General features: G+C 32.7%; 2 protein-coding genes across 4 annotated transcripts in view; one reads left to right on the top strand and one right to left on the bottom strand.

Moving 5' to 3' along the window:
* Nucleotides 1-9,471, top strand: part of LOC139809145 (RCC1-like G exchanging factor-like protein) — a 25,908-nt gene extending 16,437 nt beyond the window's left edge. For 2 of the 3 annotated variants that reach the window (XM_071771863.1, XM_071771847.1), the window contains 8 exons: nt 4,719-4,933; nt 5,416-5,673; nt 5,778-6,060; nt 6,132-6,304; nt 6,696-6,854; nt 6,966-7,093; nt 7,183-7,314; nt 7,559-9,471. In XM_071771863.1, coding sequence (XP_071627964.1) covers nt 4,719-4,933; nt 5,416-5,673; nt 5,778-6,060; nt 6,132-6,304; nt 6,696-6,854; nt 6,966-7,093; nt 7,183-7,314; nt 7,559-7,636 — 1,426 coding nt within the window. In that variant the 3' untranslated portion in view covers nt 7,637-9,471. The remainder of the gene's footprint in view (nt 1-4,718; nt 4,934-5,415; nt 5,674-5,777; nt 6,061-6,131; nt 6,305-6,695; nt 6,855-6,965; nt 7,094-7,182; nt 7,315-7,558) is intronic. The other variant, XM_071771855.1, reaches the window with a different exon arrangement.
* LOC139809135 (uncharacterized) lies at nt 7,650-14,583 on the bottom strand. The gene is made up of 17 exons (XM_071771822.1): nt 14,466-14,583; nt 14,226-14,340; nt 14,066-14,112; nt 13,171-13,363; nt 12,522-12,687; nt 11,721-11,905; nt 10,985-11,143; nt 10,686-10,849; nt 10,142-10,476; nt 9,734-9,845; nt 9,519-9,648; nt 9,291-9,430; nt 9,001-9,201; nt 8,727-8,876; nt 8,488-8,648; nt 8,197-8,404; nt 7,650-8,033 (listed from the first exon to the last, which is right to left on the bottom strand). The coding sequence occupies exons 3-17, from the start codon at nt 14,103-14,105 to the stop codon at nt 7,897-7,899; spliced, it is 2,481 nt and encodes an 826-aa protein (XP_071627923.1). The 5' UTR covers nt 14,106-14,112; nt 14,226-14,340; nt 14,466-14,583; the 3' UTR covers nt 7,650-7,896.
* Between the last annotated feature and the right edge of the window lie 66 nt (nt 14,584-14,649).

Consider the following 14,649-nt stretch of genomic DNA (forward strand, 5'->3'; position numbering starts at 1 on the left):
ATAAACATACACATAATGATTAGATACATATTATATATATATACGCACATGTGTGCATAAGAATATATATAATTTATAAAAAGCGGGTGCTTATCAGCCTTGATACGTTACTGCTTTCTGCTACAGACGGCCAGAAAGCATTTTCAGGTTCAGGCCGTATTGCTAAAGAATCCAAGACGCGGCAACGCCGCGCGGCGTTGCCGCGTCTATAGCATATGTCTGGCTCCGGTAACTTAGCCGGTCAACTTCGACTTTATTAATTTTCATTTTTTTTATCGTTTGTTGGTCGTTTGTTGGTGATTGTTGGCCTAATTACAACGTTTGTTGGTTCTTAACTTTTTTTTAAATTTAAAAAAAAAATTAGCATTAAGTTAGCCGGAAAAATTTTATTTTTAATTTCAAAAAAGCCTAATCGATGCGTAATCGTTTGCTGCTGATTGTTGGTCTAATTTTAGCGTTTGTTGGTTTATTATTAGTCTTAAAAACGAAAAAAAAACGAAAAATTATCTCACATATTAAAGTAATCGAAGATTGGTTTATTTGCCTACGACTTAAGCTTTATTTCTATCAATTTAAGGCTAACATCTATAAAACTGCCATATGAATACGGGCCTTAACATCGGCAGAAAATCACGAAAAGATAAAGAAACATGGTGGTTTGTGGGAAGCACACACACACAACGGGGGGTGCGAGGGGGGGGCCTTCGGCCCCCCCCTCCCCCGCACCCACCCCGCCGGTAGGCTGCGTGGACCTCGCTTTACAACATAAAGTACATGCTAAGTTGTAAAACGAAATTATAAAGTACATGCATGGGGGAGGGTGCAGGGGAGAAAAGCCTTTCTGTTCACGTGCGCTCACGCATGTAAGTCTCCTTGCATCCCTCCATGCATGTGCTTTATAATTTCGTTTTACAACTTAGCATGTACTTTATGTTGTAAAGTCTCGCACTCCCCCGTTGTGTGTGTGTGTGCTTTCCACGAACCACCATGTTTCTTGATCTTTTCGCGATTTTCTGCCGATGTTAAGGCCCGTATTCATATGGCAGTTTTATAGATGTTAGCCTTAAATTGATAGAAATAAAGCTTAAGTCGTAGGCAAATAAACCAATCTTCGATTACTTTAATATGTGAGATAATTTTTCGTTTTTTTTGTTTGTAAGACTAATAATAAACCAACAAACGCTAAAATTAGACCAACAATCATCAGCAAACGATTACGCATCGATTAGGCTTTTTTAAAATTAAAAATAAAATTTTTCCGGCTAACTTAATGCTAATTTTTCTTTTTAAATTTAAAAAAAAATTAAGAACCAACAAACGTTGTAATTAGGCCAACAATCACCAACAAACGACCAACAAACGATAGAAAAATATGAAAATTAATAAAGTCGAAGTTGACCGGCTAAGTTACCAGAGCTCATATGTCTCTCTACCGTGCGTCCGTGTGAGCAATTCAGTGGTGTGTGTACGTGTACGGACATACACCACTTCATAGAATCTGAAATAAGTTGGTAACACTGAAACCGGAGTTTCGCGTTGTCACCACGCGAGGTCTCCAATATCAGTTCGGCCTTTGCTTTAGTTGACAGAGTTGACATTACCGACGTCGAGGAAGTTCGGCCTTAGCTTTAGCATCCCCTTAAATGTGCAGAACATAATCTCATTGCACTTGTAACCTTAAAGTCCGAGTGCCGATGTTGGGGTAGTGCATTCTCCCAAATTTTTCTTTTCTCCTTATCCTTCGGAAATCTGTGCACTCCTTTATTCGTGCAGTTATCCGCACAACACACTATCATTTCTGTTCTAGATTGAAGAACCGCTATCAATAAACACGGCAACACGCACAATCAAACTTGCACAAGCCGCACAGTGACATATATCCAAACGTCAATATATAGGTTATTATGTCTAATATATTTCAGTTAATATTTCAGTTAATTTATTCATTTCAGTTAATATTTCAGTTAATGAATGTGTTTAAAATGTAAGAAAAATAGGAGGAGAGATCATATATCGGAAATATAGCGCGACTGTGTTCGTAATAAATTAGTCAGATCGAGACATGTTAGATGGCGATACGAGCGTCGTCTTGTGTGTTCCCGCGCGATCTGCGCTGGACGCATCGTAATTTGAATGAAGTATTGTATTGCGCGTGCGCGAGAAGGAAGCGTGCGAGCCTGCGACGAACCGAGCGGGCATTCGTTTCCGGGCGTTGGTCGAGGTAACAACGTGCTCGTGCTTGAGACGTACCGGTGTTAGAATATTCGAGAAGCGAGAATCGTAGCATTGACAAATACCGATTATCGTATAAACGACGTGATTTCTGATATCTGCTACATGGATAACAGCTCTGTTCAACGATAAACAGACCTTACGAAGCATAAGCTACGAGATTATACCGGCTCAGAGAATGACCACGCCTTTATAACTGCGTGCAAAGAAGGAAGGACGATCCGCCATTACCGTATCGTCGTATCTCACAAAGGAATAACCGCTGTTGAACGACTTGAGATGTTTGATAGCCTATCAGATTGAAAAAAAGGGGATTCTTGTATTAAGAATTTATTTAGTAAGCAGCGATTTCTACAGAAAAGAGGTAACTTTCAGATTTCCGGTAACCATAGATCCTTTTCGGTTATCGAGAGTCACTCGTATTCACGAGTGTTACGACGGATTAATATTCCCGTCTCTTCATAGCGATCGTTGTACCAGATTTCGTGAAAAGTAAAGGAGGCTAACGTTCTCACATAACGATGCCTATTGTCTGCCAACAAACCTGGCTTTACATGTAAAGATAAAATCTATTCGAATCTGAGCTCAGTAAATTCTTAGATTGATTAGTTTAAGGTTGCAACCGATATACATAAGATAATTTTCGTACTTTAACATGTAATTAATTAAAGTCCACGAGAAATAGTAATCATTTTGACTGAGAAATACTTTAATTTTGTATAAAATTACTTTCTTTATTATATTCATTATTTCGTCATAATTATTTAGCTTTATATGTATATTATGACATTCCTGCGCATGTTCGCGTATATTATATTATCTTCGTTTAGAAATATGCAAGGTTGAAACGGTTATTGATAAAATAACTATAGATTAATACGTCTTTCATTACAAAAAAGGACATATATAGATATATATATATAAAAGGTGATGTATAATATTTGCATATTATCGACTATATTCTGAGTCTGTTGAATACTTCCAAAGATATTAGCATTATAAATAGACGGAAATTACATTACGAAAGTTGATACGACGTATCAATCTATCTATCACATATTCTTTATTGCTATGTATTTATGCTTATTTATCTTGTATACCAATTTACTTTATTTCATGTATTATCTGTTTCATACGAATGGTCTAATTACACGAACTTATTACTATGTGAGTTATAGTCTTACAAACAATAGTTGAAGTTACATACAGTCCAGAGAAAGATTAAGAATATATTACTTCATTAGAGAAATCAACAGTCAAGAGTTATTGTATTTCCTTAAATATTGGGAAGTGTTCAAGAGCGCGCGGTTGCGCGAGATAGCGCGAGGTAACGAGACGACCACAAAAACAAGGCACAAGTATCGAATTGCAAAATAAACGAATATATTTAATAATGTCTAATATGTACAGGTCTATACAGTTCTTTCCCTTTTTCAAAGGAAGCCGTGGAGCGCGCACAGAAGCTACGGCTAGCGATGCGGCGAAAACGTTCGAAACGCGGAACAGCGGTGTGCAAAGCGGAGTACGAAAGCGGGTTTTCTATGATCTGCAAGCGAAATCGTTTCCGCGGCGCAGCGACGGCCCTTATAACACCTCCGAGGCGAAACTCCCTCCCTGCAGATTTCCCAGAATTTCGGGAGGGTGATTGGCCGTCGGAGTCCTGCGTCATGGAGCTGACGTCACCGATTTCACGTGGCGACCCGACGGGGTCGTCACCTGTTTTCGAGTGCTTTGTGTATAGCATGGATCGTTCCTTTGTTCTAGCGTTGTTGTTTGACTTTATTATTGATAAAAATGTTAAAGTTTCTCGAAAGTTAATCCCGAAAGATCCATGCTATACCGAATATTTTCGTGACTATTCTCATGCGACAATTTTGACGAACATTAGTTACTTTCACTTCATGAAATGTTAGACCGAAATTTACTGCAAGCGTGCATGTGCTGACATGCAGCCGAACGCGACTTCGTCGCAATGCGAATTGTTGCGATCTCAAACAGAAGCGTATTAGTTTATGCAAATTGACAAAAGGATCATTCGTCTGAGAAATATTATGTATTATATTCCTAGCAATTTATTTTTTTGTATCATCATTTCTTATGTGTTGTACGAATACTGATAAGGTTTTAGGCAGTTTTCCTTATCCATGCAACAAATGTTGGTATTCTGTAATTATTTCTGCCAAGTAAAATATGATCTCTCCCTCGAAAAGTAAAGTGTATGTGTCGTTTCATCTATTCATTAAATCTCAAGCCTAGGCTCCTGCGCGAGCTTGTACGAAACAGAATGCGAACAAACATTATCGATTGACATACAGTGATAATATTTTTATTACAATACTGATTTTTCCCATATGTTAACAATTGGTGTTTGAAACTCGCGCGAAATACTACCAATTTTGATATGGTGCTGCACTCTATGCTAGCTTTCACTGAACAACCCCATTGTAGATTCTCTAGTGAATTTCCTCACTTTTATATGTTCCCAGTGGAAGAAAACGAACGCAGGGCTGTAAGATAAAAACCCAAGAAGAAACTGTGGAAGAACTGTCAAATAACCTGTACATTTTATATATTTTGAGAAAACGAGAAATGTTCAGCGCGGGAAGAAGTTGTCTTTTACGACTCACGAGAAATGTTAAAAATTTGCATTTAGACAACCAGAAGTCCGTACCTTCAAAGCCTGAGCTTAAAACTTTCCCAAGTTAGAAAACATTTATTTCAAATATTATATCTATGGCTGCATTCTGATATTCACTTGTCAGCAACTTTCAGTACTGAAAATCTATAGTATACGTGACGTAAAATATAGATTTTCAGTACTGACAGTGAATATCGGAATGCAGCCTATATATATGGCTATGGTCCACTTAACACTACAAATGCTTCGAAGCATTTCTCTTCTCTTTTCTTTCAGTGAAGAAAGAAGGAGAAGAAGAACACTTCAAAGCATTTCTAGTATCAAATGGCCTGTAGCCTATATTAGCAAATCAAATTGGGTGCGTTCAGCCGATACTCCGCTAGCCTAGCAATCGTGAGCAGTCGCTCGTTTTCGCTCGTTTCCTCTCCTTTGACCCAATGGATTAAAAAGAGAGGAAACGAGCGACTGCTCACGATTGCTAGGCTAGCGGAGTATCGGCTGAACGCACCCATTTGATAGATTACTTGAAATCACATTGTTTGCAGTTTTCCAATATCCAATAAGTCAAGAGGACGACCGCAGAGTGTACGTGTGGGGTCTTGCGGAACACGGTGCTCTTGGTGAACTAAGGGCATTGAGAAAGAATAACGTTTCGTATCTTTCAAAACCAAAAAGATTGTCCTTTGCCGAGCGATATAAGGTAACAGATATTGCTTGTGGATATGGCTTTACAGCTTACGCTGTGCATTCTTCGGATAAGAATATTGTTTATGGGACTGGCATAAACACAGATTCACAACTTGGTAATTAAGACTACTTTAACTAATATTATATGACGTATTATTTGTCTCTGTTAGGAACAAATTTTGATTTTAAGAATTATAGCTTATCTTTTTTTTTATAATAGGTCATAACCTTGATGAGAAAATTCCTAATATGGTATTTATTCCAAAGCCGATAACCTTGCCGTTGCAAGATATCTCGACTAAAGTTATAGGTATGGCTGCTGGAAGAGCACACTTATTAATATTGACGACAGAAGGTTTATTTACATTGGGTAATAATGCATATGGCCAATGTGGCAGACCAATTATATTGAGTGAAAATTATGAGAAAAGTATGGTTGTGCATTGTATACCTGATGTTAAAAGGAACAAAATTATTGCAGTAACAGCTGGTCAAGATCATAGGTATAAAATCACTTCACTGTTAAGCGTTTACAATTCTTATCATGCATTTTCTCATTAACATTATATAACAGCATACTCTTGACAGAGACAGGTGAAGTATATACATTTGGCTGGGGTGCTGATGGACAAACAGGTCTTGCACACTATCAAAATGAACATCGACCGAGTTTAGTCAAGGGTGACCTAGCAGGACAACGTATAATCAAAGTTGCTTGTGCCGCTGATTGTGTATTAGCTCTTAGTGGTATGTAACAAGTATATCTAGACCTAAACCAAATATTTATGTAATTGGGAAAACAATTAAAGTGGTTCTTGTAAAATCTGTGAAATAGATAATTGTAAAAGAAACTGTGCCACAAGAATTATCTTTGAGTATAACCATCTCTTTTATTTTTTGTAACTCAAGAAGATACCACGTAAGATTACAGGTTACCTTAGAAGAGAAGAGAGAAATGTATCCAAAAGCTTTTTTGTTTCAGAGTTTTTCTGTCATCAACTTTGCTAGGAACTGACTGCTTGGTCTAGCATATACATAGCATATATATTGGCATATAAAGATTTATTTTTGTCAGAGATTACAGATAATTTTATATGTATAAATAAAATTAAATTAAATTAAAATATTTCTGTTACAGATAAAGGAAAAGTGTATGGTTGGGGTAATTCAGAGTATGGTCAATTACCAGTCAGAGAAAATAGTTACCAAATAAACATTGCTACAGAATTAGATACACAGGAATTAGGACACATTATAGACATTGCGGCAGGTGGAAGTTTTTGCATGGTCTTAAACAGTAAGTTATAACAATGTTAATTCACCAATTGTTTTAATGATTATTATTTATAGTTCCTGTTTAAAAATATTAAATATTTTTTGTATTAATTTCTGTGCATTTACATTATAGATGATGGTAATGTCTATGTATGGGGATATGGTATACTCGGTCTTGGACCTCAAGTGCAGAAAGTATTGAAACCAACTATAATTCCTCCTACATTGTTTGGCAATAATATATATAATCGTACTGTCAAGGTAATTAAAAAAATTTGAATTACATTAAAAAGTCTTTTTCATTAAAAACTAATAAACTGTACATCAATAAAGTTTTCACACTTTGTTAGGTAACAAATGTATATTGTGGGATTAGTCAATTGGCAGCGCTAACTAATTCAGGAGATTTGTACATGTGGGGTTGCAATAAATTTGGATCTTTGGGATTAGGACATGTAAAAGATCAATTTTTTCCTTTAAGGGTAAATTTATTATCATATATTTCACAAATAAAACACGATTAAAGGAATAAACAGGACATAAAACAACGCAATATTATACTTATGTATACATATATAATATATGTATAATATATATAACATATATGTATATAACATGTATACATATATAATATGTATACATATATAATATATGTATAATATATATTATATATGTACATGTATAATGGAAATTTTCCGTCTGTAATATTTTGTCTTCTTGCAACAGATTGCAGTGGGGGCTCAAGTGAGAAAGGTTGCCTGTGGAGTGGACCATACAGTAACTCTCTGTAAACCTTTTATTTAAAAGAACAATACCGTTTATTTGTTATCGATTTATTTATGCAAGCAGTTTCACAACACTTTCTTATTTTGAAAGTTTCAGTGTATCATACATATACAAATGCAGTGACTACAAAATATTTCGCATCATACCCTATCACAAAAGAGCAGTTTATTAAGTGATATTTACAATTCTAATTCTAATTCTATTTTCACTAATGTTCAAACACATTTATCTTATTTGTTAAAAAAAATTAACTTGTGTAACATTTTTTGTATCATTTATTACAAAAACATGTATATTATGCTTATGATTAAAACGAAAATATTTAGTATATTTATGCTTGCACTACTTTCACATACTAGATTCTCATAGGAGATGGTATATTCGATCATATGAGCAAATCTGCACACGTCTGGCTCTAAAAAAATATAAACAGGAGATATATAAGAAAAGATAACATCTCGATCAGACAATATTCATTTAGCATAAAAATATGTATAATTAAAAATGGGACGTTAACAGTTGCTACAAATTATGCGATTTTTTGATTTAACTCATTTTATAACTTTCTTTGTACTTACTTGTACATTGATAATTTGTAACTGAAGAATTAGCAATAATTGTTAGATATAATGGATCACAAAGATGTATCAAACCAGCATCACCGCAGGAAAATGTAACAGTATGTACATCATTATTTATCGACTCACATGAGCTACTTGTCATATTAATATTTATGAAACGTCGCGATGTACATACTCTTAGATTACCCCGACCGGATCCTTTGATCTAAAAAAATATTTATAATACATATTCAAAGAGAAAACATGTTCAATTATGATTTCTTACATTTTGTGTAAGAAAAATTTTACCTTTATCTGAGAAACATGGCTGCTCTCAGTGGAAAAGAAATAATTAGGATGAAGTCTGTACGAAACAACTGTTGCCGGTTCAATATAATCGATAAACGAATTGGTAGATCCAACAGAAGAATAATCGGCTCCACATTGCGTATTGATTAAGCGCTGTGGAACTATAAATAAAAATACAGTAAATTATATTGTAGAATTATGTAGATTTCAAAAGAAATGATATTCGTCTATCTATTTACCTTGTTTTATTCTCGAAATTAGTTTAGCGATCGTTGCTGAACCTCCTATATCACCCACAGCGGTTGTGGAGAATAAATCATTTGACGGATCACTTACAAGATCTGCCCATTTGTCTATTGATCCGTAAGCCAATATAAGTAATGTGGCATCTGCAATAATATCGATAATCAAGCCTCATTAAATTTACATTATCGCAGAAAGGTATGGAATATTGCTGAACTAAATGATCGATATAATAATTTTAGTATGCAGTTTTTATAGAAAGCAATTTACCTGGTACTTTCTCTCGCATCTGCTTGATCTGTTCTATACAGTATTCCTTGTCGGAACTTGAAAGAGATGATGTATATGGAATAATTAAGACTACATCAGATTTTGCTTGTCCAAGACCATTACGTTCATCGTTCAATTTCTTTGTTTGCAAAATACGTAATTTGTCAAGTGATTTAGGAAGATCGAAACCGCTATTAGTAACTGAAAAACAAGTTACTTTCAATTTAAATCGCTCGTAACAGAATATAATCGTTTAACGCATATGTTAACATGTAAATATACAAACATACCATTCGTATAATGGGTTGTATTATAATAACCGATGTCTAAAATACTATTGGTAGTATTAATCATGATACCGCCATCACGACCATTAATAACTGTAAATTGACTGTTATATGGATTTATCTTGATATTATCCAATATGTCTCTATCAAGAAAAAAATAAAGTATATTTTTTGTGCATCAGAATTATGTTTGTCTAAGATGGCTTATATATGCGTGGAAGTTATACTTACGCAATAATTGGTTGTATCGCGTTAAAAGACCACGTTGTATCGAGAATAATTGTCAGATCAATAGCGACTTGAATAACATCGTTGAAATTGTCCATCTCAGATTGACATGTTAAATCCTTATTCATTTCTCCTGAAAGTTATACGGTTTACAGTTTACTTCTTATTTTGCCCCTGAGTATTTTATTTCGCAAAATACTAAATACCAATACACTTACCAACGTAACGAGACAGCTCGTCTGTTGCTTGTGCCGCAAATTCTTGCATCCTATCATCGTTTATTGTAGCTCTATGCAGATATTCTTCCAAAACTAGTGAAGCAGTGTACGCCTATAAATTAAGTTCTTTAATCTATGCCTCATTCATATAAGATTTGATCTATAATTTTTAAAAGTTTTATACGTCTATGCAACGATCTTATTTACAATTTCTTCTTATCAAAATTAATGAATTGATTGTATAATCTATTACGCAGTATAATATAATATGTTATATAATTACATTATATAATATGTTATATATAATTATATATAATATATATTATATATAATTATATATAATATATATTATATATAATTATATAATATATTAAATATAATATATTATAATATATTATGCAATATTACCTGTGCAGACATTATCGATTTCGGTATCGTTTGGAATAATGTTTTTCGATCGCATGCTCTAATTGAGGAATTAAACAATCCGCGGGAGCTATAATACTGATCCAAAATCTGCGACAGTCTCAAAGTGGGCACTTTGGAATATAAGGCTTCAATTTCGCTAGCAAGAATTAATCCGTCAATGTCACCTCTAATCTCAGCCGTGGTAAATTGTAATTTCTGATTGGATTTCAAGAAATACCAACGGGGCATAGCCGATGAATTCCACATGCCGTTTACACCTATACTAATCTTCTCATTTGTAGGGCCTTGCATTAAAGTAATTTCAGCTAAATCACCTGCGAGTATGTAAAATTTGTATAATCTCTCTGCTGCAATGGATGTATTCAATAATCAAAAGTTGATAAAATAATTTTGAAAAATATATGAATGAGTTTGTGACACATAAATTTAACGCCAATTTTTTTTATCAATTTTCTTGAACATCTTTTTTGACATATAAAACAGTACAAAACATTAACACAAGAAAAAATTAACGCTTTGTTACCAGCTATAGTTGCCATCCATTTATTATCCAATAATAATCTTGATAGATTTGCCTTTCTCTCTTCGTTCTTTTCCTCAGGAAACACATCTGAGAGCTTTACAAATTCGGGTTGCAAGCCAGCAGCTATACCAGCAATTAGTGGCCCGGCAGAAACAGGACCCCACCTATAATAAAATTCATTATAGGACGAATGCGCGCGTGCGTGCGTGCGTGTGCGTGCGTGCGTGCGTGCGTGCGTGCGTGCGTGTGTGTATGATTATATGAAAATTATATGAAAATTATATATAAAATCTACATACCTAGTTTTTATAACGCCATTCTCCACAGGACATTTGCTTAGCGGCGGCAGGTTGAGATATCGAGCGATCTTCGGATGATTCGGCGGTAATTCCGGATACAAGGCGTTTGGATGAAACACGTGTTCAGTAACTCCGTTTTTATTATTGGTGATAACATCGCTATGTTCGCAACCAAAATTTTCAGAAATAAGTACCTACAGATGTATTTATTGTATGTTCCAAAAATATATCGCGTATAGTAAAGATTGTAATAAAATTTATATTATTCCGAAACAGTCTGATATATTACCGTGATAATAGCGACATTTCTATTTAAAGAATGTTTTAGTGAAGCGAATTGCAATTTGAAAGAATTTTATACAGCTTGAATGCAGTTGCTTTTATAAAAGTTGTCGTTTTACTATATTTGTGTTTTATATTAATATTAATAATTTTTTAAATAAAAAAATTGACTAACTAAAATTAATTAAAAATTAATTGACTAACAGCATAAATTTGTTATACAGTTTAAAATAATCAAAAATAATGTGTAACTTTTACAATGCGTTGTTTATAATTTTTATCAACACGACTGACGCGAAAATAAACATAATTATATAATTAATTATCAATTTTCATAGCAATAAATATGACAATATCGTTATATTCTAATTTTACAGCAATATTGAAAACAAATATTTTTTATGCGATTTACATTATTTTTTCACAATACATCATGTTACATTGTCTTACTTACATTTGTTCGGGTGTTAAGGTTTCGACATCATCGTGCACATCCAAATTTGTATTGGAATAAGTGCCATTAGAATAAGTCACACTTCTCGCGCTTCTATAAGCATTGTCGGTGTATCTACATACCGTGTTTTCATCCCCTCTTTCAAAGATTTCAATACTGCTAGACAGCATAAAATGAAGAGTGCACTGCAAAAATATCCGCCAAATAAAATGCTGTATAGACTTTTATACCTGATAAAAATTTTATATAAAAATATACATAAATATATAAAATTATATATAAAATATGTCCATATATATGTTTTCTTTCTCTTGTATAATCTCTGACCATATATATTTAAAAAAATAATAAGAAGAATAATTAGAGAAATAATTTGTCCATTGTTTCTTTTTACAAAAAGTAAAATTACGGTTACACAATATTCTATATATAATCTGCATCTATATATAATCATTTTATATATGATTATTACATTTACATATAATTATATAGGTATATTAGTAATTTTTCTCATTTTTTCAAACTTTATTTTTTATTAAAATTAATGAGAAAATTATCCTCTCTTAATTATTTTTTAATTTTTCTTTTCATTATTTTTCCTATATGAACAAGGTTTTGTACAAGAGAAAAAAAACGTATATAGATATATATTTTATATATAATTCTATAACTTATATATGTTTTTAAATGAAAATTTTTTTATCAAATACGTGAAATGTAAAAGTCTGTTCTTTTGAAAACTACACTATTTATTTTTATACATTTAAAATTTAAAAGGTTGTGGTCTTTTGTCAAACTTACCCTTTCGATATCAGTGAGTATGTTGTCCCAACGAATAAGGTCCGTTTTTTCGGGTATGAAACGAGTTATTACTACATATTTTTGAGCTTGGCTAGCTGCTCTATATGGCAATACACCAGATTGCTCTATTACGTTTGGATTTTTTTCTATTCCATCTTGGCGAAATCTATGGTTTTTAATGAAATATTAATATGCATTTCAAAAACTTCAAACTTAACCCTTAGCTGGCACTGTGGAGTATTAAACACTCCAGCCTTAGTTCAGCTCTAATTTAAGCCTCCCTATAGTACGAAAATAGTACTAAAAAATGGAAGAGTTCAAATATAAGAGTTATGAATTTTTGAGTGAAATTATTTTTTCGTTTTCTTTTACGTTCTTCAATTTTTTTCATACTTAATATTACATTTTATCAAAATAACCTGACATTTGTTAAAACAACATTCAAAGACCATCTTGGAATTTTTTTAAGTAAAAAAATCAATAGCTTCCTCGCAGTAAGCATTTTAGTGGTGGGGTCTGAAACGACCCCAAAAGGCCAATTATGTGATTCTGGTGAAGTGTGCCAGCTAAGGGTTAATTCTTACTTTTACACGTAAATATATCTTTTATATGGCACTATTATATATATGAGAATCAGAATTTCTTTTACCTGTGCATAATCCCAACAGTTAAGGTTCGTAAATCCCTGCTTGATTCCGATTTCTCGATTTTTTGGAGAATTGCGATTAATGTATTCAAAGTATGGGGTAATCTATTATCTTTCTCTAAAAGATACTTATTTTCGTAACATTCTTTGAGAGTTGATGAAACACTTCGATATATAGTTTCTTGCGCGAAAACGCCTAAAATAATGTACGTAATTAAAATTAAGATTAAATCGCATTGTTTACACAATTATAATATAATTACTCTTGCATATATTTCAATTGTATTTATACATGTCATATTTTAATTTTTCCGTAAATTGTCAAGCAAATGTAGTAAATATTTAAAGTTACATTTTTACAAATAAAAAAATGTATATATATATATATATATATATATATATATATAAATGCATGTAAATTATTAAAATTTATTATATATACATATATCGACAGTTTTTTATGTTTTAACTTGTATTAACTTTAAACCATTTTTAATAAATATCCCTGGTGAAGAAACACTTGCATAACATACTTGCAATAATACTACACTTGCAATAATTTTTAAGAATTTTTCATGTTTTAAATTTATAATTTCTAAAAAAAATACCTTAACATCTTCAGATTTTAAAAGTTTTCCTCAAAAATTGTAGAATGAGATATCTTGGAATATTTCAAAATTCACACATAGAAAGAATTTCAGAAAAGAGATTATAGACTTTCTCAACATTTTTGAAGTGTTCCATTTGTATAAAAAGTCTAACGAATTTTCTAAAAAATTATAAAATTTATATGAGAGTTCTGAAATATGATGTGCAGAATTTCAAGAAAATTTTTCACCAGGGATATTGTACAGCAAAATTAATTGCGCATCGTAAATTGAAATAATAAATTTCTTACCAAGAGTAAATAGAATAATCCAGGAATATAATCTAATCATTTTGCGACTGTAAAAAACGGAAAATATAGAATAGTTTCGTCTCCCCCGAATCGAATATTTCCATTTAAGTTAATATCAGAGAAAGAAATGTAAATGCATTTGAAAATTCAGGAAACTTACCCGACTCTCTCACGCTGTTGCTGCTTTTATGTAAGAAAGACACGCTAACCCTTCGGTTTCACTTAACGAGGTACTACACCACACCTTTTTAGAGACATAGTAACACCTACCATCACTATCAACAGATAAGATACGATATGTTATGAGTAATCTACCCCCACTCGATCGTAGACATGACCCTTATTAGAGAACAGATCGAAATCCAATCGTTTCATAAATATATTATGAGATTTATATTACTTTGTAAAATTAGTTGTCACGAAATCGCACGTAAAATTATTTGACAATCATTCCTCCGCATTTGGACGCACCATATGTTGCCGTCAGATCAATAGAATTGGATTAAAATTTTGTTAATAAACGAGAGATAAGAGCACATTAATAGAATTTAACACAATTAAACAGATTAAACAGATCTAATTTT

The sequence above is a fragment of the Temnothorax longispinosus genome, chromosome 1 (assembly GCF_030848805.1).
Source record: "Temnothorax longispinosus isolate EJ_2023e chromosome 1, Tlon_JGU_v1, whole genome shotgun sequence".
Taxonomy (NCBI): Eukaryota; Metazoa; Arthropoda; class Insecta; order Hymenoptera; family Formicidae; genus Temnothorax; species Temnothorax longispinosus.